Below are 22,802 nucleotides of genomic sequence, written 5' to 3'. Positions count from 1 at the left end.
CAAATTTTGTCTCTAATGTACGTCCACTGTGAACTTTGACCCCACATGTGAACCTTTGTTCTATTTCCATTATTGCTTCTTCGGCGTACAGGTTGAACATTACGAGGACCAGAATGCACGTCTGCTTATACTTTTCTGAATCTCAACACTTCTTTCTTATTGCTTCCTCTTGGATTTGTACATATTGTATACTACCCATATTTCCCTATACTGCACAGATGTTTTCCTGAGTACGTCAAAAACTTGCACCATTTTACATTGTCGAATATTTTCTGATCACTTCCTTCCGTTATGAAACGTAAACCGCCTCTCTGGTACCTTTACCTTTCCTAAAGCCACATTTATCGTCATCTAACAGCCCAATAACTTTATTTTCCTTTCTTCTCCATACAGCACCGATCAAAAACTTGGGATGGTTACTTGGCTGTACTATAGTTATCGCATTTATTTGCTTCTGTTATCTTCGGAATTATATAGATGATATTCCCTCGCGTCATAGATTATATATTAACGTGTGTCATCCTTTGCTTGCTATTTCCTCCAGTAATTTTACAAATTGCAGAGGAAAGTTATCTACGGTGTTTATTGTGGGTCCTCAACCACTAAAATCTTCTTGAGAGATTTTTCTGCTACAGGCTGTCTTGCTCTTTAATTTGAAAAAAAAAGAAACACTTTATGTCATTACATTTGGCGATTAGCTAGTTTCACTCACTCGGGCATTACTAAGTAATATCACAAAAATAGTGTTACGTGCTTACTACAGTTCACGTTCCGTGCAGCAGGGAGGAAGAAAAACAGACATTCATTGTCATCGCTAGTGAGTTTTTAGCACAATAACAGCAGGTACGGCAACATCCATCGTAAATATGAAATGCTATACTCCTATGTACAATAAAAAACGTGCAAATCAAATTTCTCATAAAATGTTTATTTCAATTGAAGAGCAACCTAGAGTAGGTAAATGGTCACTTTTAAGGATTGTTGTCAATACTTCTGTCTCCTTTGACATCTTACAAAGCTCTATAAAACTATGATTCTAGTGTTAGTTCTCTTATCTCGCAGAGGTCCTACAAGTATTCTCCATCTATTTGGCATCCCCACTGCGTTCAAGAGTGAGATTATTTTTATAATCTTAACGCTGAAGCCTTTGCTTTTAATTTCTCCAAAAATAATTTTGACTTTTCTACATGCTGAATCTATCACGACTTACAGTTCCATTCATTATCGCAGTAATGTACTATTACACACACTTCACAACAAAATTCCAATAATAAGACAGCTAAAAATGAAAAGAAAACTGTTGGATATGGGAATAAATTCCGTAGGAGCCAATATATGGCGACATTACGGCGTGCTGGACGCTTCTGCGCCATACGCGTTATAATGACTGAGCACAATAGAAGACGAAGGGTCTGTGTGGAAGCTTCGTTGTGACACAAGGGCCACAAAGCTTCATTGTTGTTCTCCCTTTTTCGCTGGACACTTGGCTGGCAGTGGAACCTCTCCGCAATGGCTGGGATCTGCTTTCGCTAGCTATTCTGTTTGTGCAGCAGCGGCGGCAGCTGTTTGTAAACAAGTGCCAGACGAGCCACCCCTTGTCCAGAAATAGCGGCGCCCAGGAGAAAGCGACGCCGCGCTATGACGTCTCTACCTGCTGTCTGCTGCAGTGAGTCATGCGGCGGTGGCGCCACCAGCGGAAACCTGCCGAGTTACGGCCACGGCACGTGTCGACCACCGGCCGACCTCCGGAGAGGAGTGGCTCCGCCAGAAACCGGAAAAACAGATGATTGCGTCACTCGCCACGCAGCCAATGAAGAGCAGGCTAGCAGCTGGTACTGCTGGCTGAGTTAAAGCCTTGATCCTAGATTGCGAAGGTGAACCACGTCTCTGGGATCGGATTTGCTGGAGGGATTAAGGACTTAACATCTGGCATGTCAGCCACCAGGAGAAGCGTTGTGGTTGCCGGTGACACATTCTATCACGGACGGCAAAGGACCTGAAAATCAGTTGGACGTAATGGATAGTCTCTTGGAAAGAGGTTAAAAGTGTAGTGTTGGCAGAAGAGCCAACACCGTGTTGCTAGAGGAGGCCGAAATACACGCGTTTAATCTCACGCAGACTGGCGTGAGGTCTGGAACAATTAAAGGAGTTGAGTCTAATAAGAAAAGAACGTAGTTCTTGGAAAACTTTAATCCATAATTGGTGTACATCTCTCTTGACTGTACATGCTTCTCAAGATAAATATCAATTGAATACGGCGCCTTGCTAGGTCGTAGCAAATGACGTAGCTGAAGGCTATGCTAACTATCGTCTCGGCAAATGAGAGCGTGATTGTCAGTGAACCATTCCTAGCAACGTCGGCTGTACAACTGGGGCGAGTGCAAGGACGTCTCTCTAGACCTGCCGTGTGGCGGCGCTCGGTCTGCGATCACTGACAGTGGCGACACGCGGGTCCGACATATACTAATGGACCGCGGCCGATTTAAAGGCTACCACCTAGCAAGTGTGGTGTCTGGCGGTGACACCACAAAAAGAAGTATATTTCTACTTCTACATGCATACTCTGCAAATCACATGTAAGTGCCTGGCAGAGGGTTCATCGAACCACCTTCACAATTCTCTATTATTGTAATCTCGTGTAGCGCGCGGAAAGAATGAACACCTATATCTTTCCGTACGAGCTCTGATTTCCCTTATTTTATCGTGGTGATCGTTTCGCCCAATGTAGGTCGGTGTCAACAAAATATTTTCGCATTCGGAGCAGAAAGTGGGTGATTGGAATTTCGTGAGAAGATTCCGTCGCAACGAGAAACGCCTTTCTTTTAATGATTTCCAGCCCAAATCCCGTATCATTTCTTTGACACTCTCTCCCATATTTCGCGATAATACAAAACGTGCTGCCTTTCTTTGAACTATTTCGATGTACTCCGTCAGTCCTACCTGGTAAGGATACCACACCGCGCAGCAGTATTCTAAAAGTACACAAGTAAAGGAAGAGTAATGGAATGTAGTCGAATTAAATCAGGCGATGCTGAGAGAATTATTGAACTGTCAGGGAAAGGAAAAAATGTAGTGTACTCAATGTTTTCCTTTCAAGAAAATGATTTAAGAGTCGTTATAGCGCAGGTTTTTAACAGAGTCGGAAACGGAACTTTTTTGCGGCTACTTAGAAGTCACCATTCGTCTTCCACAATACTAAATGTAAGTGTCGTGTGACTAAGGCCTCCGTCGGTTAGACCGTTCGCCAGGTGCAAGACTTTCGATTTGACGCCACTTCGGCGACTTGCGCGTCGATGGGGATGAAATTAAGTTGATTAGGACAACACAACACCTAGTGCCTGAGTGGAGAATGACCCAGCCAGGAATCGAACCCGGGCCCTTAGGATTGACATTCTCTCGCGCTGACCATTCAGCTACCGGGGGCGGACTTCCACAATACTAAAAATACTCCATACCCCAGGCCTAACGACACCCCACCTCATGTCTAGCCGCCGCTCCCTTCTCCCAAACTATCTTAAGGGCACCCTTGATAAAAGCAGTGTATGTGTTTTTCTATTTTGGGCAGTTAAAGCAACTAGTGATGGCCTAAGTAGAGACGAAATAAAATTCAGACTGACTTTGCAAGAAAAGGGTTTTTGAAAAAGAGAATTTCTTAACATTGAATATAAATTGGAATATTTATAAGTATTCTCTGAAGGTACTCATCTACATCTTCACATATAGTCTGCAAGCCACTGTATGGTGCATGGTGGTGGGTACTTTGTGCCACTATTAGTCATTTCTTTTTCTGTCGCACTCGCAAAAAGAATGAGGGAAAAAGACTGTCTATGTGCCTCCGTAAGTGTCCCAATTTGTCTTCGTGGCCCTTACGCGAAACGTACTTTGCCAGCAGTTGAATCGTTCTGCAGTCAACTTGAGATGGTGGTTGCGTAAATTTTCTCAACTGTGTTTCGCGAAAAGAACGTCGTCTTCGATGCAGGAATTCCAATTGATTTGCGAAGCATCTAAGTAACACTCGCGTGCTGATCGAAAATACTGGTAACAAATGTAGCAGCCCGCCTCTGAATTGCTTCGATCTCTTCCTTCATTCCGATCTGGTGTGGATCCCAAACACTCCAGCAGTACTCAAGAGTATTGCACAAGTGGTCTGCTTTACAGAAGAACAACACTTTCCTTAAATTCTCCCAACATACCGAAGTCGACCTTTCGCTTTCCCTGCTACGTTCCTTACTTGCTCGTTCCATTTCAGATTGCCTTGCAACACTGCTACGTCTAGATGTTCAATTGCGGTGCCTGTAGCAAGCAGCATGTCACTAATGCTGTATTTGAACACCACGGGGTTGTTTTTCCTACTCATTTGCATTAACTTACATTTTTCTACGTTTGGAGCTAGCTGCCATTCATCACATCAGCTGAAATTTTTGTCTGAGCCATCTTGTACCCGCCAACAGTCACGTAACGAGGACACCTCCCAAACCTGGGTTACGAACCACGGTCGACTTCAGTGTCAAATATTGTCCTAGGTAGGGTAAACATATTTGAACTGTAGCCGTTTAGAGTAACACCCCATCTAATTGGCCTTAGATGTTTGCAAGCCCCACCTTAGCAAGAAATACTAGTTCAGATCGATACATGCCGTGAAAGATTTCCAAAACGTCGATGACAATCATGGCCTATGTGCGACACGTCAACGTGCAATAACCACTCACAGACGGCAGATGGCTGCATTAGCAATGAAGGTGAATATAAAGCGTGTCGGGGGAGAGGGGGGGGGGGCACAGGAAATAGTGCAGTCGTTGTTGTAATGCTGAAACGGAACGATTTATCTGATGCGCAAAAGGGCTTGAACTTTGGCTTTCGGTCCAAGATGGAAGCATTTACGAAACGGCTAAGTCTGTAAACTGTTCGCCTGTCGCCGTGGTAAAAGTATACCGTGCATGGCAAAATGGCGCCATCCAAACCCGGCAACTGTGGTGCATCACAGGCCACAGATGACAGGTGTGAACGACGGCTGTGGAGACGTGTACGGCCGAATACAGGTGCAACTGTTAAGCAGCAGACTGGCCACATGAACCAAGAGGCTACCAACAGTGTCTCCTCAACGACGGTCCAGCTAACCTTCCTGCGTATGGACCCTTGCACCAGGCCCAGGCGTTGGGTTCATGGCCCCGTTCAAAGGCGACGAAGGATGGAATTTCGACGCAGTTGTCGCAACTGGACTTCCACTGAGTATCGACAGGAGGCCTTTCCAGATGAATTACGTTTTATGTTCCATCGAAAAGGTGGCTATTGGCGTGTACTGTGTGAAATGTCCAAAAGCAAGGATCCTGCAGGCGTTATAACCTGGTGAATGTTTTTGTGGCATTCCCTGGGTAATTTCGTCATTTAGGAAAGCACAACGGATCAAGACAAGTATGCATCTGTCCTTGGAGACCATGTCTACCACTAAATTAGTTTGTTTTTGCTTGGCACGATGGCATCGTACATGCATACATGTCCGAAGGAATATTGCATCGTTCTCCTTAATAATACAGGCATTGAAATATCGTATTCATCCGCCGATGCCAGGCGGATGCCCTTGCTTGCACGAGGATTACATAATCTGTGTATGAATACAGCTTGTGACGCAAGAACGACAACATACAAAAATTTAGATCTGACCGTGAGTCGTGCAAGGACAGCCAAATCGCGTAAAGCGACCGCTCGTGTAAGGTGGAAAATCCGGTTTCGAGTCTCGGTCCGGCACAAATTGTCATTGTCATTCTCTCATATAGCTAATGGTTATATGAAGATGGTATCTGTTCTTTCGGACATGCCCGATACCATCTTCATATAGTTAAGGCTAACCAGCCATTGACCTCCTTCTTCTGTGCTGGATGCACACGCATTGCCCGAACTCTTACGGGACTCGGTAAGACTGTCTGCCGCGAGTAATGAGTGTAAGGGGCAGGGGCACTACGAATGTAGTCTGTGGACATTAAGTTGAGGATGCGGGTCTCACGGGGAGTGTGCAAGGGATAAATCCCTGCAGTCGCACTATCCTCTGTGCCCTCGGTGGCTCAGATGGATAGAGCGTCTGCCATGTAAGCAGGAGATCCCGGGCTCGTGTCCCGGTCGGGGCACACATTTTCAACTGTTCCTGTTGATGTATATCAACGCCTGTCGACAGCTTAGGGTGTTGATTTAATTATCATTTCATAGCTAATTGTTGTTGATATTCGCAACTACGGACACATTTCATGAAATCATCGACGTCTCGTTACTGGGCAGAACCACATCTGAGTTTAGATTTATAGCGGGCTTGTAGTACACGGTGTTCATGGCAACAGCGGAATAATTGTGTGTGTGTGTGTGTGTGTGTGTGTGTGTGTGTGTGTGTGTGTGTGTGTGTGTGTGTGTGTGTGTGTGTGCCTGGACCAATGAGTGAAGCGATAACATTGTTCAAACGTTACATCAGCCACTTCCTGTTCGGAGTGCTCGGTGCTATTTCTGTAACAACTTACACGGCAAGTCTTTCTGCTCCGTATGAACCGAAAGAACAGACTGTCCACTGCACGGAGCCCCGCGACATATCTACGGAAGACTGAAAATCTTGTATTTTGTAAATTAGCGCAAAACACAGCGTAGCATCGTGGTGCTTCTGTCGTAAAACGATCATGGCAGAAGATATATCTCTACGTATGCAGCCAAGTTGAGAGTTCAGTTCTCCTATTTTATTTTTCCACGACTGACTTAGTCTTCTTTTCGTTTAATAGACTTTATTGCCTCATCATCGGTGAAAACTTTTGAATTAGACGTATGAAAATGGATCTTATCTACTGTATCTCTAGGAAACAGTAATACATGAACCTGAATCAAATCACATTCATAATTTATTTAATTCAGATAGGTTTTCAACCAGTAATATTAATTTTCAGTATTTAAGTAATCTGTGTGTAAATCATGTTGTAGTTGTCTAATATGGGACCGCTTTTTCACTTCTAACAATTACAATGCTCATTCCATTAGTGACGTTCTTTGTCCCGTTAGAGACTAGTCGTTTCTTTCGGTAAGATGACGAAACGTTCGTCATTTGGCCTCAAGGATGTGAAAAAGTTGAGTTCTTACAACATCTGAACTGGACTGACAATGACTTCAAGTTCGCTGTCGAAGTAGAAAAGAAGACGCCTTGCCCTTGCTCTACGTCCTCGTCCGCCGCTAGAGCGAAGGGTGCCTCTGCCACAGGAAACCAACCCACACCCACCTGTACTTCCACCCCATCAGCCACCTTCACCCTGCACAGACGCGTACTGTGTTACAGACATTGGTGCATCGTGCAAGAACGCTTTTTGCCCTTCTGTGGATCCGCATCGTCCAACATAAGCGACGTGCTGAAAAGACGCAAAATTACATTGATCCTCAGGCCTCCGACAAATATCCGGCAGAGATGCAGCAGTTTTCAGAAGACCTGGGATTAGCAAAATACCTTGCGGGTGCGGTGAATCTTTAGTCGGACATACAGTGAGCAATGTAGAACAACGCAGGAAGGAGCACGAAACGTTTTATCGCCTCCGCTATCACGAGAAATCCGCTTTAGTTGAGGGTGCTTCAGAGAACGGTCTCTGGACCAAATTGAACAAAACCTCTATCCTGGTCTTCATAAATTGCTTCTGGAACTGTGTACTTAAGGTGGCCATCGACATAAAAATTATTGGCAACACACTTAATAGAGACGGCAGCCCATAGCTCGGCACGGCGTGGGATGTCGCGGGCGGGAAGTCGAAGCGGGCGAATACCGATAGCCGAGACAACGTACACCATATGTGACGATGCCTAAAGTCAGCTAGAGTACGCATTATTTATTTACTTATTTATTGTTTATTTAGCCTGAGCAGATTAGGGCCTTAAGGCTCTCTTACAGCTCACCAGTAACAATATATCCAATAGATATTACAAAACTTCTCAGTAATAACAACAGTAATAAATGAATAAAGCTAAAGAAATATGAAATGGGACGACCATGTGAGAATTGTGGTAGCGAAGGCGAATGGTCAACTAAGGTTTATTGGGAGAATTTTGGGAATGATTGGTTCGCCTGTAAAGGAGACCGCCTATAAGACGCTAGTGCGATCTATTCGTTAGTACTGCTCTAGTGTCGCGACTCCACACCAGCTCGAATCAAAGGAAGGCATCGAATCAGTTCAGAGGCGGCTGCTAGATTTGTTACCGGTAGGTTCGAACAACACGGACCTGCTTCGGGAACTCAAATGGGAATTCCTGGAGCGAAGTTGAAGTTCTTTTCTAGGAACACTATTAGAGAACCGCTATTTGAGAATGACTGTAGAACGGTTCTGCTGCCGCCAGCATACGAGGGTTGGAACTTAAATAGCGGCAACACTGCTGTGGAGACACTATGCAGTGGAATCTACTATTGTCGCTGATAGCACACGTTGTTGACATACCTATCTTACCTCCGAGCAAATGGACTCGCCCGTCCCACGTACCGGCGTGCGCACAATCGAGGGAAACACAGTCACTTGTGAGCGAGCGGTCTACTGTAACGGTGTCACTATGTTTTCGAAACAGGACAACGGAGTTGGATCAAGTCTGAATGTGCCAGAGGTCGTACAGCACAACAGTGTCATCAAGGTCTTCAAGAGGCGTGCGGGGAATCGGCATTGCCGTACAGAACAGTGGCACGTTGGGTAAAAACCTCCAACGAAGGTCGGCAAATTGTGGCAGACCTGCATCGGGGAGGTCGTCCTCGCGTCTCTGAGGAAGAAATGCATGCTGTTGCCGGGTTAGTGGACAGCGATCGATGCCATGCTTTCTGCGCAACCTACCCATCACTTTGCACGGCAAGCTGTGGCTGCTCTGTTCGGTCGATGGGACTGGAAAGTACTGTACCATCCACCATACTTCCCGGACTTAAGTCCTTGTGACTTTGATTTGATTCCGAAGATGAAGGAACCACTTCTTGGCATTCTCTTCAGTACTGTTCCAGAGATTCGACAGGCGGTAGACCGCTCCATTCGCACCATCAACAGCAACAGGCTCTGCTAACGGTATACTACGCCTTCCACATCGCTGGCAACTGGTTCTACACAACGCTGGAGACTACTTTGAAGGACAGTAACAGGTGCAAACATGTAACTCTTTTGTACCGGTAGTGAATAAATAGTTGCCACTATTTAAGTTCCAACACTCGTATAATACGCGTAAAAACCGCGAAAAGGTACGAGAAACTAGGACTCATACGGAGGACTGCTGAGAGTCGTTTTCTCCTCGCTGTATTTGCGAGTGGAACAGGAAAAAAAAAAAAAAAACACTAGTAGTGGTACAGCGTACCCTCCGCCACGCACTTTACCGTGGCTTGCGCAGTATGTACGTAGATGTAGAGAAGAATAATAACAACAATGACAAAAACAGTAATAACTCACTTGAATAAAAATAATAATTATAATAGTGAAGGGCATTTAAAATGGTATAGATTAGCGTAGCACTTTTGAAGCCATGTTTAGTGTTATTAGAAGGAAAAGGAGGAGATTGGAATGACAGCGACAGTGCTGTTAGGAAGGCCGTGCTAAGCAGCCCTCTGACAGTCACACCGCTTGACAATCGACAAACAGTCCTCGATCGAAAGCTCTTGGCATCTTAACCACTTGACGCGGCTGCAAGCCCGGGAACGTTTTATTCTATGGTTATGTGGAAAAGTTTTCTCGCTTTCGCGTCATGTATCGTGCTCTGCTATAGGTTACCTTTCTCCACCGCACCCAAGCCCTAAAATAACTTTGAAATTTCAACTAGAAACGGACTACAGTGTCACCCACAGATAGGTGTTTTTGTAGCGTTAATATCACAACGTGCTTAGAAATTTACATGTGCGATTACTAAACGCTAGTGAAAAGACAGTTGACGGACTTCAATATAAAATTTTCCGTTCATTTCGTTGCTCTGTTTTTGCCAAGAACAGCCACTATGGCAACGAATTTTGAAACATCTGAATTTTTCAGAATTACTGAGGCGGAAACGGGTGTTGTATATGGACCAGGACTATCAACGTAGTGCACAGGAACGCTTCCTGTGTGATTATCTCGACACGGGAGGACAGTAAACGGCCGCGCAGAAGCTGCAGATGTTCGATCCACTTGGAAGCCTGCTGGACGAAGTGGAACACACGCCATTACGTAACGAACAGTCTGTCTGTGTGCCTAGCAGCACGGCGTCTATCAGGGAGCTGCAATAGGACTGGCTGACCGCTGCAATACGTCGCTAAATGTCTGTGCCACGGCACGGTGTGTGGACGGCGCGGTGCTCTTTGCTAAACCAGACAGAAAACGGCAACGTTGGCCACGATCAAAAAACGTGGCAGACGTATAACGCACAGCAGCAGCAGCAAAAAGTGCACGAATGGGACGATTTATTCCATCCTATTATCTGTAATTTAAACGTAGGCTATATTGATTCTTACACAAATTATGCGTTAATAGTAGATTTATCCCACACAATACTACCTTCCATCCCCATATTATTTCCACTATCAATAATACACAGGGTGATTTTTCCCACAGTGTACAAACTCAGGAATTGGCTGGCTCTGAGCACTATGGGACCCAACATCGGAGGTCATCAGTCCCCTAGAACTTAGAACAAATCAAACCTAACCAACCTAAGGACATCACACACATCCATGCCCGAGGCAGGATTCGATCCTACGACTGTTGCGGTCTTGCGGTTCCAGACTGACGCGCCTAGAACCGCACGGCCACCGAGGCCGGCAAACTCAGGAATTGATCGATGAAAGGTCAATGAACTTATGTCCGGAAAGGCATGGTTTTCATCCTAGAGACCATTTATTCGACCATACTTTGTTTCGGAGAGCCGGCCGGAGTGGCCGAGCGGTTCTAGGCGCTTCAGTCTGGAACCGCGCTACCGCTGCGGTGGCAGGTTCGAATCCTGCCTCGGGAATGGATGTGTATGATGTCCTTAGGTTAGTTAGGTTTAAGTAGTTCTAAGTTCTAGAGGACTGATGACCTCAGATGTTAAGTCCCATAGTGCTCAGAGCCATTTGAACCATTTTTTGTTAGGGAGACTGCGGTCTAATACACGCTGTACCATGCAGCCACAGTCAGAGTATTTGTTGAAAATGATTTCCTTATGCCTCAACGCGTACATGTACGACCCTGTCTCAGACAAACGGCGAAACACTGTTGCAAACATTGAATGCTGTGGCTGTTGTCGGTGGGGATAGGTCTCCTGATACAACCTTGCTGCCCGCAGCCCGTTGCCATTTGTCTTTCCGTAAGTAAACACCACGTCGGCAAGCTCTCGATTCGAATACGGAACCATTGTGTAAAAAGCTGTATCACATCCACTACAGTATAAGTCAGCAAGAGAAGTGAATCGGACACAACATTACCAATTACTGTGACAGGAGAGGGCGTTAGAGCATGACATATGAGGAACAGTACCACTCTCTAGGAGGAAACCATGTATACGGTAACTGTGGCTGCATGGTACAGCGCGTACTAGACCGCAGTCTCTGTAACAAAGTATGATTGAATAAATGGTCTCTAGCATGAAAACCATGCATTTCCGGACATAAGCTCATTACACCTTTTCTGTTCCGTGTTCTCTCATCAATAAATCCATAGAGTTTGTACACGGTGGAAAAAATTACCAGGTATGTATACGTATATATAATAATACTATTTCTAGTATGAATAAAAAAACTACATCTACTAGCTACTAAATTTATGTCTACTACTGATATAATAACTTCATTTTTTGTCTGTAACATTCCACAATGGACTCCATGGCTCCCCGGTCCACAGGCAAGCCCTGTCGGTTCCTTGCGCGCTGTTGTAGCATCTGCTACTTCCATTGCTTGTTGGCTCCCTGCTTGCAGGGAAGGACTCCCCTGTGCCAAGGGAGCATCATTGTTGTTGGTGGCGAGCGCAGTCACACACCAACGGCCGACTCATGTCACCCGTTTTCTGGCTCCTTGGGTGGCGACACACGACCCACGACTCCGTTTCTCTGTGGTGTTCTTACGATGGCTGCGCATTCGGCGTCGGCTGTTCTTCTGCGGCAGCTGTTGACCTCAAGCCGGCCGGGGTGGCCGAGCGGTTCTAGGCGCTACAGTCTGGAACCGCGCGACCGCTACGGTCGCAGGTTAGAATCCTGCCTCGAGCATCGATGTGTGTGACGTCGTTAGATTAGTTAGGTTTAAGTAGTTCTAAGTTCTAGGGGACTGATGACCTCAGAAGTTAAGTCCCATAGTGCTCAGAGCCATTTGAACCATTTTGTTGACCTCAGCTGCCTTCGCTGCATTGCTTCTCGATCTTCTGTCGCAACCTCTTGTGGTGCAGGAGATGGGGGTTGGTTGATAAAATAACGCGCTAGCCAGGCCTTTCTTGAAATAGCGTCAGCAATGTTGTCCAAGATCTACCATTCTGTTTCGCAACGCCATCTGCCATTCTGTTTCGCAACGCCGTACCTCCGTTCCGATTCTGTTGCTGCCGATCAGTATCAGCAGACGTCCGCAGATGGTCTGTTCTGGCATACTTTCTTAACCTCACACATACTTCTACCAATTCGATGCCAGTAGGTGGCGTAGAGCCCATGGTCAGTCAAGAAGGGTGTGGGGCCTCTTGAGGGATTCGGCGCTTCATTCTCTGTTTTACATTTGGCGGAATATCGTAGGTGCGCCTCGCTGTCTGGGCATCATTCCATCGTTCCTCCCACAGATGGAGGGTCTGATTTTGAATACGCTGCATGCTTGTGGCCCGTATTCCTATTAAATACAGCACTTCATGATACTGTTCCTTCTTCAGTAAACATATCGCCGCTTTTTCCCACATCTGGAGACCGAGCCAAATGTTACTTGCATCGCAACAACTGACACAGTGCCACAAGCTCCCTTCATACTGAAGAACGAGTCCACGTATCCGTGCTGGTGTTAAGAGGAAAAGTCTGTGGGCCCGAGCACTCTTACTGTATCCTATGATCGCAGTTAACTTAACGTTATAATACGTTCTTGTTCTTTACACTGGCAGCTTATAATCGTAATTGGCGAGAGTAATGATTTTGTTCATAATGTTCCTGGGTCTCTTGCTCAATTCTTGAATATACGTACCATAATTCTGCCGTTCGTCGAAGAAGACCCTACGTATCTCGTGAAGGACTCTCTCTTTATGGGCCTGTAGCTCAATTTCATGATCTGGTCTCTTACAAAGATTCCCTTTTAAAAGCATGTAAGTTGTCTTTTCAGGCGCAACAGACAAACTGACTCCTATCCACCATCGGCATAATTGTTGAAGGACCATCTTCCGGCTTGCTTCTGGAGCTACTATTCACGAGTGTTATCGTCGGCACATGCCACTACTCCTACGGTCTCTTCACTATCCTGTAGCTTCCCTAATACCAAACGAGACAAATGAAACAAATACTTTCGTGAAACTTCCTGGAAGCTTAAAACTGTGTGCGGGCTGGGACTCTAACCCGCGACCTTCGGCACTCGCAGACACGTGCTCCAGCGACTGAGCTGTCTAAGCACGACTCACGACCCGTCCTCACAGCTTTACGTATTTCCGCCAGGAACTCGTCGCCTACCTCCCAGAATGCACAGAAGCTCTCCTGCGAAACTTGCAGGACAACCACGCCCGGAAAAAAGGCTATTGCGGAGCCTTGCTCACGAAACGCAAAGGACCGACCTTCGAGACCCAGTCTGGCACACTTCTAATCTTCTAGAAAGTTTCAAATGAGTGAACACTCTGCTGCATAATGAAAATTCATCTTGGAAAAATACTTCCATGTCCATACATATTAATATCAAACGCCTTGAAAAATATGAAGTCAGACTCAATAATAACGACCTGAAGAATCTATATATTACATCCTTTTAAAAAAAGTTAAACCTGTCATCATACTGAAAGCTGGTCTGAACACCACAGTGTTTTACTACGCTTGGTGCTGTTAGAGGTGGAACGCCATTCACTGCATCCGACCGTTGACCCGATTTATCGAGCCAGTTTAAAGCAGGTTCCGAACCACTGGGAAAAAAGTGACAGATAAAAATCGTACGACTGCTGCGGATCGAATCCGAGACCGCTAGATCCACAGCCTGTCACTTAACCACCTTTTTCCCCCTCTGTCTGTTTCTTTGTCGTCGCTACTCCTCTGCGAGATCGCTTCTGCGCGGACGTAGAATGGCGTCTCTTAAAGTCTACGTATCAAAACTTTACTCTTTTATTTTATTACAGAGGGCGCCAGTCTGCTGACCGGACGCGCTGAGCTACCGCGCCGGCTCCCAATACACTCTATAAATATTAAATATATAGGATGTCTGGCACTCGAATTATGTTAATTTTAATGTGACGAAATGCAGAAGTCCTAACTGTTTATACAATGGAAAATGAGAGACTTATTCTAAGGAAGAATACAATGGTCATCAGCATTGGTCAAAAATGGGACTATGGTATTTTTGGGGCCTGAATAGCAGATATGAATGAGACAAAGTGAGCGCTGTCCCAACAACTCTTCAGCAAAGTGACCGGGCGCGGTGCCCTCGTGTTTACCCCATTTATTCCACTTCCCGCCGAGAGCGGAGTAAACATCGAGTACCGCTTGCCTCAGCGACGCTCCTACCCCCGGAGAATGGCGGAAATTTCCAATCGGCATTCCATTCAAACGGCCGCAACAACAGCGCAAAACTGTCCGTATATTCAATGCATTTCTTGGCTCAAATGGCTCTGAGCATTATGGGACTTAACATCTATGGCCATCAGTCCCCTAGAACTTAGAACTACTTAAACCTAACTAACCTAAGGACAGCACACAACACCCAGTCATCACGAGGCAGAGAAAATCCCTGACCCCGCCGGGAATCGAACCCGGGAACCCGGGCGTGGGAAGCGAGAACGCTACCGCACGACCACAAGCTGCGGACCAATGCATTTCTACTCCGAAATTTCGTGTGATACCTACAAAAGACTTATATTACAGAATTTTGCTCATGCAGATCAACTATTCTGGCGCAAAAATGCCAAAGTCAATTTTTTTTAAATACCTTTGACCTTTTTTATTTATTGTATGTATAACGGCATTTTAGTGGTTTTCAGTAGAGTAAGCACATGGGACTTTCTCAGATACGGCCTTTGTAAAAATGAAACGATCGTGTGGCACCGAAGGCCAGGAGGCTCCAACCTGGGAAGTTCGGCCGCCGGGTTTGCAAGTCTTATTTCAGGTGACGCCACATTGGGCGACTTGCGCATCGGTGATGATGGGGACAACACAACACCCAGTCCACGGACGGAGAAAATCTCCAACCCGGGCCCGCTGCATTGTAGGAAAATACGTTACCACTTTTATTTTTTTTCGGTACTGTTCGTTGCGTTTTGTCGGGGCGGATGTCACATGTCATCCGTTCGATTTGATCGTTGATTCCTTTACTAAGTTTTTTTTTATCACAGAGGTAAGCTTGCCCTCTGACCGAACACGCTGAGCTACTGTGACGACACTCTGAGCTAAGCAAGCGGACTATGGCTTTTCTAATCAAACAACTTTCATCATAACGATATTCCTGTCAGATCAAAATTAACAAAGTTCTTGCAGATGCCTGGGCTAGGTGGGAGAACCTAAGTAATTTCCATTCGATTAAATCACCTTTGCTCAGCTTTCAGGTAGGATTCCCCGTTTCATACAGTTGGAGAGTCTCTGTAATGCTATCTATATCTAGGGGCAGTACCAAGTGGGCTGAGGTGTGAATGCGAATTTGGACTGAGGAGGGAGGCGTGCTAGGGTCGTCTGTGCAAAGTCACTGCGCCAGGGTAGTGGTTAGTTCGTCTAGTGAGCAAGAGATCTGGGTTCGAATCCCGATCTTGGTACAAATTTTCATTCGTCGCTTCAGTCTGCATATGTACATCACAGATGATTAAGACTTAAAAAGATCTCTGGAACCATATAGTTTCATTTGATCTACGTAAATATTAAACGAAGTGGCATCCTTATCCCAAAGAAAATAAGACAGTATTATCAATAAAACGGAAACAGAAAATTACGTCTATGAAGGAGTAACGCTGGACCGACCGCTGTCACGCAGATCTTAGAGGGGCTCGAAGAGGGAACTGGAGAACCGTAATTCTGTTCTGCAACTACATGACGGGGCTGTTAGGCAGACGCCTTAAGGATCGCTGGGCGGATATTGTGGCAGAATACTGTGCGCCTGTCCGGTATAACCGCGCCCGTGCAGCTATACTAGAGGAGAGGCAACAGAGAATAATCGTAGGAGTAGCCTACTCAGGCCTACACAGTGCGCCTGCTTTCCGATCTTGGCGCTCATCCAACTTCCTGAAGCTGAAACGATCTCACTGGCAATTAAAAGTATCCAAAAATATCAAGAACAACTTCCATTACACGATATGCATTGATCTCATAAGTACTAACCGCCTCAAATCCAGGTCTCCGCTATGACGGAAGCAAAGCGCCAGGGAACGTCGAAGTGAGAGAAGAAGAAGTTCTGCGATACTTTCAGATTTAGGGAGGTGACTGACGTAAATGTAAGAAGAGAGGCTAGGACCTCACTTAAAAAAAAGAAAAAAACTATGGTTGGTGTATCCTCTTGGTCTATCAGATCCATCTTTGCCGCAAAAATCTGGCGGTTATCATAATGCGAGATAGACAGGCAGAAATTAACCAGTTCGTTGGGTTATGTAAGCGCGGCAAGCGAAAGCTAGCCGCTAAGAAGGTGCTGCCTGTCCCATCTAGAGCGCGATGAGAGAACGCTGCTGATTTCACTCTGGTACACGGCCGCACACCACTATACACCGCTACGGTATTAAAGATCACACTTTAAGGCAGCTAAGAGAAAATCTATTTCGACCACGGAAAGATGAAAACCGGGTACTGATTCCTGTCGTTCGATTCTAAGGGATTTGCGTCATAATTAAAGCTTCATTTCCCCTCGAGTTTGAGGCCATTTTTCTTCCTCCTTAATTCGAGGTTCGTGTCAGAAGGAATCTATTCTACGCTTTCGAGGAAGTCACTCAACGTTGTAGTATTTGCAGAATGAAACCTATCCCATACAAGCCGGCCGGGGTTCTAGGCGCTTCAGTCTGGAACCGCGCGACCGCTACGGTCGCAGGTTCGAATCCTGCCTCGGGCATGGGTGTGAGTGATGTCCTTAGGTCAGTTAGGTTTAAGTAGTTCTAGGGAACTGATGACCTCAGAAGTTAAGTCCCATAGAGCTGAGAGCCTTTTGAACCTATCCCGTACAATGTCTCGGTAACCACACTACCACCGAAGCACACAACGACACAAACAAACTAGAAATTAGGAATTAAATATACCACAATTGGTTCACTGCGGAAGATCGTACTATGGTTCCTCCTTTCGGTCATAACACGAGACTTTTTTTTTTCCAAGGTCCGATCGGTCGTGAAATTAAAACCACAGTGAAAATATAACGAAGCTTTGCGCAGATGTGTTGCGCAATGTGTCTAGTACTGCTTAGCATTCCGCCCACTTAGCTGAATGGTAACGTGTTTGTCTACCCTGCAGCGCGTCCGGGTTCGATTCCCGGGGATTTTCTCCGCTTGTCGACTGGGTGTTAATCCTCATCATCACCTCAACATCACCGACACGCACGTCGCCCAATGTGGCGTCACCTGAAATAAGACATGCAACTCGGCGGCCGATCACCCCGGATGGAGCCTCCTGTCTATGAATGCCACACGATCATTTTTTTTTCCTCTTCCTAGTATACCTGTCGATAGAGCGTCACGTCGCGCTTTCCAGTTCTGAGCGCACAGTGAGCACGTCAGATGCCTAGAACAATAGTCTCCCGCCAAGCGTGAAGTGCGTGCAGTCATTCGATGTCTTTTACACACTAAGGTATTCCGCCTGATTCCATGCAGCCCACATAACGTAACTGTTCTGCATGACAGCAAACTGCGGCAGTGGTGGTGGAACTTCGAACCAGGACGTACAGACGTTCTTGGTGCTGGCGGTCAGGGAAGGAAGCGTGTGTCAACAGATGACATAATTCAGCAAGTGGATCACAACACAGATGCTGCTGCAGCGTTTTCGACGGGAAGTTTTTGATCGTACATCACACAGCCCGGAGTTGGATCCCTCTCATTTTGATCGCTCGCGTGAACCGCTGGCTGTGAGGACAGCATTTTGGCACAGACAACGAGCTGCAGAAAAGCGCAGGGAATTGGCGGAAACCAAATGCGGCTGCCTTCTTCGACGAGGATCTTAGAAAGTTGGTACCACGCAACGGCAATGGTCTACAAGTCGGAGTGGCGACTCTGTAGGGAAGTAGCTGGAAAGTGTAGCTAAATGTAGCAGATAACACATTTTTGATTTTCACTGCCGTTTCCATTTTGCGACCGATCGGACCTTGGGGGGGGGGGGGAGGCAGGGAGTGTAAAAATATTTTTAAAAAGCTGAAATGACAGGTATTGAGGTAAGTGATCAACTAAAATCGCGCAACAAGCGCCAGGGAACTGGACGTATGTGATTCTGTACAGATGCGAAAGAACGTGCTCCCCTTCTAGCAGCAGGTTATCGTAGGTCCCTGGAGGAACGAGGGACTACAAACGATTGGGAAAGAGTTCAGATTATTCCCATTTTCAAGAAGGGCCGTCGGTCAGATGCGCATAACTGTGGGCCACTGTCTCTGACGTCAGTGTATTGCAAAATTGTAGAGAATTATTTATCGTCGCGTGTTATATATGAGCTTTTAGAGTAACGAAAAGGTTCTCTGTGGGAATCAACAACGATCCTGGTAACACAGATGTAGTAAAAACAGCTCGCTTTGTTTATCAGAGAGCTCGACAAAGCATTAAGTGCACAGTTAGATGCTGTGTTCCTTCACTTCCTGAAGGAAGCATGCAGTGTCGCTTAGTGAAAAAAAAAGACGACATTACAGAATATCAGACTAGCTTTGTGAAGAGGTTCAGAACCTTCCAGTAGGTAGTACACAATATTTCGTTCTTAATGGAGCGAAATCTTCGTGTGTATATATATTAAAAGCATATTTTTCGCCGTACTGCAATGGGTTGTTACAGGATTCTTACTGTTCAAGATAATATGCAAATGATCTGATGGATAACGCCAGAAGCTTCGTGGCGTTAATTGTGTACACGAAAATTTTTGTGTCTATGAATGTTTTCAAGCATTGTCGCAGGAAAATACAAATTCTCCACTTGTTTCTCTGATGACAGCCAGAACTATTGTAATAAAAATCAATGTAAGAAAAAAATATGTACTTGACAGTAAGAACCGTTTAGTGGGCACCGTTTAGACTTTTTGTGAAAAACACGATCGATGATTATGGTTAGGAAAAGCAAGAATTTCTGCTAGTTTGCTTGTGACGGTCGCAACAGTGAATACTGTTGTTGCTGTTCCAGACGCAAACCAAAATGTGTGAAAAGAGGAAAAGTTACATTTCCTAGATAAGTACCACAGACTCACGCGATTTGTGAGACCATGTACGTAATCGCCTTCTCCGCCTCTGAACAGATTACCCAGTCCATAGATATTGTTAGTTATGGTTCCGTCTGAGAGCGCGGTAATAGTCGCCAACATTTTCTTTTATTTTATATCTTAAGATTACGTTCGGTTGTCTGCTACACGAACGACACGTACCTGTGCCAGTTTGCTGATGGCATTATCTGAAAATAGCGCACAAACCGCAAGCAACGAGAGAATAATGTACGAGTTCCGTCACTAGCGTGTGTTACATATTTGCTCTTATTAGACTGCAGCTTGGTGCCGAGAAAGCACGAAGAACAGGTATCTATTTCAGGTTGTGAAAATCCTGACAGAAGCTCCATTATCACGACGGAGGAGATGGAGCGACGTCAGAGTGTTTACGTCCTGGCACGCAAGTTATCACTGACCGCTGCTCCTGGTCCGTGTTGCGTAAACCCGAGCCGGGTGGCAGCGCACAGAGCGTTGCGCGGCCGACAGACGCCCACAGCCACTGTTTTGGTTGCCCTATACCGTACCAGTCACCACGGCAGAACGACACTCCCTGCAAACGCCGTCGCTGTTCTTCGCTGGCCCTCCACACACACACACACACACACACACACACACACACACACAGTGAACAAACATTGTACCTGGATCTGAACTGGCAGTGGTGCTGAGTTGTTGCTGATGTAATTTACTACGCTCTCGGTTCGGTGTTATCCACACGCGTTGTATGTCTGTACCACAGAAAAGTAAATCGCACGCGCCGGCCGGAGTGGCCGTGCGGTTCTAGGCTCTACAGTCTGGAGCCGAGCGACCGCTACGGTCGCAGGTTCGAATCCTGCCTCGGGCCTGGATGTGCGTGATGTCCTTAGGTTAGTTAGGTTTAATTGGTTCTAAGTTCTAGGCGACTGATGACGTCAGAAGTTAAGTCGCATAGTGCTCAGAGCCATTTTGAAATAGCACGCTCCATAGTGTTGTCCAGTAGGTACTGTTGGTGGTGTTTAGCAACGCAGTGCTTCAGCGCTACAAGCGTACTACGGAATTAACCAGTCCCACGGCTCGTGTTCGACCTTCCGACTGCGGACTTCGCGGCCCGAAACATCAACGTGGCGTTTCCGTCCACAGATAGCTCACCCGTGGCTTTCCCGACCTTCAAAGAAAGCCGCAGCAGTAGTGGAGGCTCTGGTCGTATGTACACGGTGTGTGGGGCACCTACAAAAAGGTCAGAAACTCCACGCAGCTAGAGAGGAGAGGCCTCAGTCGCGAAGAATAAGAATGATTCACAGTGTTCAGCAACGCGCGCGTCTCGTACTGAACAGCAATATAAACCATTAGCGGTCTTCAATAAAATGAGTTCTGCAGTGCTGCAACGTGCAATGTTTAGCAACGGTACATGTCAACTTTGGTGTTCGTCACGATAAGGTGGCCAGCAGTACAGAATCTTCTTAGTAAGAAACGGTTCAAATGGCTCTGAGCACTATGGGATTTAACATCTGAGAACTTAGAACTACTTAAACCTAACTAACATAAGGACATCACATACATCCATGCCCAAGGCAGGATTCGAACCACAACCGTAGCGGTTGCGCGGTTCCTGACTGAAGCGCCTAGAACCGCTCAGCCACACCGGCCGGCTCTTAGCAACACATAAGCCTCCGAAAATTCAGGAGTACAAGTATGTCGGGATCTTCAGTATGGAAGATTAAAGCTTAGTCTTCCATCGATGGCGAGGTTACCACGGACAGTACACAAGCCTTGACTGGGAAAGGAAATAGGCCGTGTCCTTTCAAAGGTACGTCCCGACATTTGCCTTAATTGACTTAGGGAAATGAAGAAAACCCTAAAATTGGATGGCTGATCTGGGATCTAAACCACCCATCCTCCAGAATACGAGTGCAGTGTGCGTCTTACCACCGCACAACCTTACTCGCTTAAGTTCAGACCGGTTGAAATTCTTCGAAAGCGCGGAAGCAGCACTTGCCCGTAATATAGGTAATTCAAAATGTCCAGCGCAGCATATAGCTGTAATTTTCAGCAATGAACGTGATTTGTCGGTCTTCATCAAGGCATCTTACCCTGTGCTCGTCTTCGGATAACGACGGGCAGTGCTCGGCATATTGCACGTTCTGCAGTGACCTTCAGTAAAAATTATTGGGAGTGCTTAGAAATGCGGTGCATCAGCTTTTTACTGATGAGTGATATAAACGATTCATCGTCTTCACATCATTCAGAAGCACCGAAAAGTACTGAGCAATTCACAGCGTTCAGAAGTAACCACGGCCTGTAATTTTCAGCAGTTGACACAGAGTATTGTTCAGCAAGATTTGTGTCCTGTGCCTTATCTCCCCATTACTGTGCTTTATCTCCCCATTACGAAGCAGTGTGTTTGGAAAATCCAATGCCATTGCCGTGCTGTTCTGCAATATACTACTCGCGGTGTTCATTGTAACTGATCCCGTAATTTTCAGCGAGACAGTGTGCCCTGAGATTCCTTTCAGATTACTGAATACAGTGTAGGCAAATCACACGCTGAATAATGCTCTTCAGTAGATACTATTGGCGGTGTTTAGCAATACAGTGTTTGAGTATTCACTATGATGGCAATAACCGTTTACGGTGTTCAGCACCGCAAGTGTTTAACAGTTTCCTCGTGGCGTTCAGTAACACAGAAAAGATGATAGCCTTAAAAAATAAAATCGATTCACAGCGTCCTGCAATACTCTCACCCCGCAATGTTCAATAAAGCACGCGAGTAACGATGTTCGGCAAAAGACGGTGTAATGAGTTCGTCTCGCAATTACGGTGCACAGTGTTCAGCAAGTCGCGCGCGCCTCGCCGTGGTGTTGTACACAATACTCGCGGTGTTCAGCGGCGTACCTGGGCTTCATGGTGGCCGCTGTCCCTGGACGCCGCCGCTGTCCCACGCGTGCGGCCGCAGTCGCGCCTGACCGTTCAGTCGCTGGCTGGCTGACTACTGTGCGTGGCCGTGTGTGGCCCGCCAGGCAGCAACGGCCGGCCGGTCCTATCCCGCCCCGCTGGCAGCGCGCCAATGGCCAGTCGGAGGCCACGCCACACTCAGGCACAGCACGGCACAGCAGTGGCCTGAGAGGCGCGCGACTAATTACTGCTGTCGCCTTGCTCTCTCGAAGCTTCCGGCCGTGCCCGGCAGGTGCATCAAATATGCAGGCCCGGCCGGAGGACACTGGGTCGAGCACCGCCCCTTTGCATGATGCCGCCTGCTGGTCAATAAGGCCGCCTGCTCCTCTTCTGTCTCGGAAACTTCTCGAGGGCGACAGCTGTCCTCCGAGCCCACTGCCTATCTCTGTTCTGACGTCGCA

At 46.5% G+C, this 22,802-nt stretch overlaps 1 protein-coding gene across 1 annotated transcript in view; it reads right to left on the bottom strand.

Moving 5' to 3' along the window:
- Positions 1-22,460, bottom strand: part of LOC126236048 (phosphatidylcholine:ceramide cholinephosphotransferase 2-like) — a 321,725-nt gene extending 299,265 nt beyond the window's left edge. Inside the window, exon 1 of the mRNA XM_049945086.1 lies at positions 22,342-22,460. Coding sequence (XP_049801043.1) covers positions 22,342-22,352 — 11 coding nt within the window. The 5' untranslated portion in view covers positions 22,353-22,460. The remainder of the gene's footprint in view (positions 1-22,341) is intronic.
- Positions 22,461-22,802: the final 342 nt, after the last annotated feature.

This window comes from Schistocerca nitens, chromosome 2 (assembly GCF_023898315.1).
Source record: "Schistocerca nitens isolate TAMUIC-IGC-003100 chromosome 2, iqSchNite1.1, whole genome shotgun sequence".
Taxonomy (NCBI): domain Eukaryota; kingdom Metazoa; phylum Arthropoda; class Insecta; order Orthoptera; family Acrididae; genus Schistocerca; species Schistocerca nitens.
Note: the sequence above shows the minus strand (reverse complement) of the source record. Positions and strands in the feature narration are given on the sequence as shown.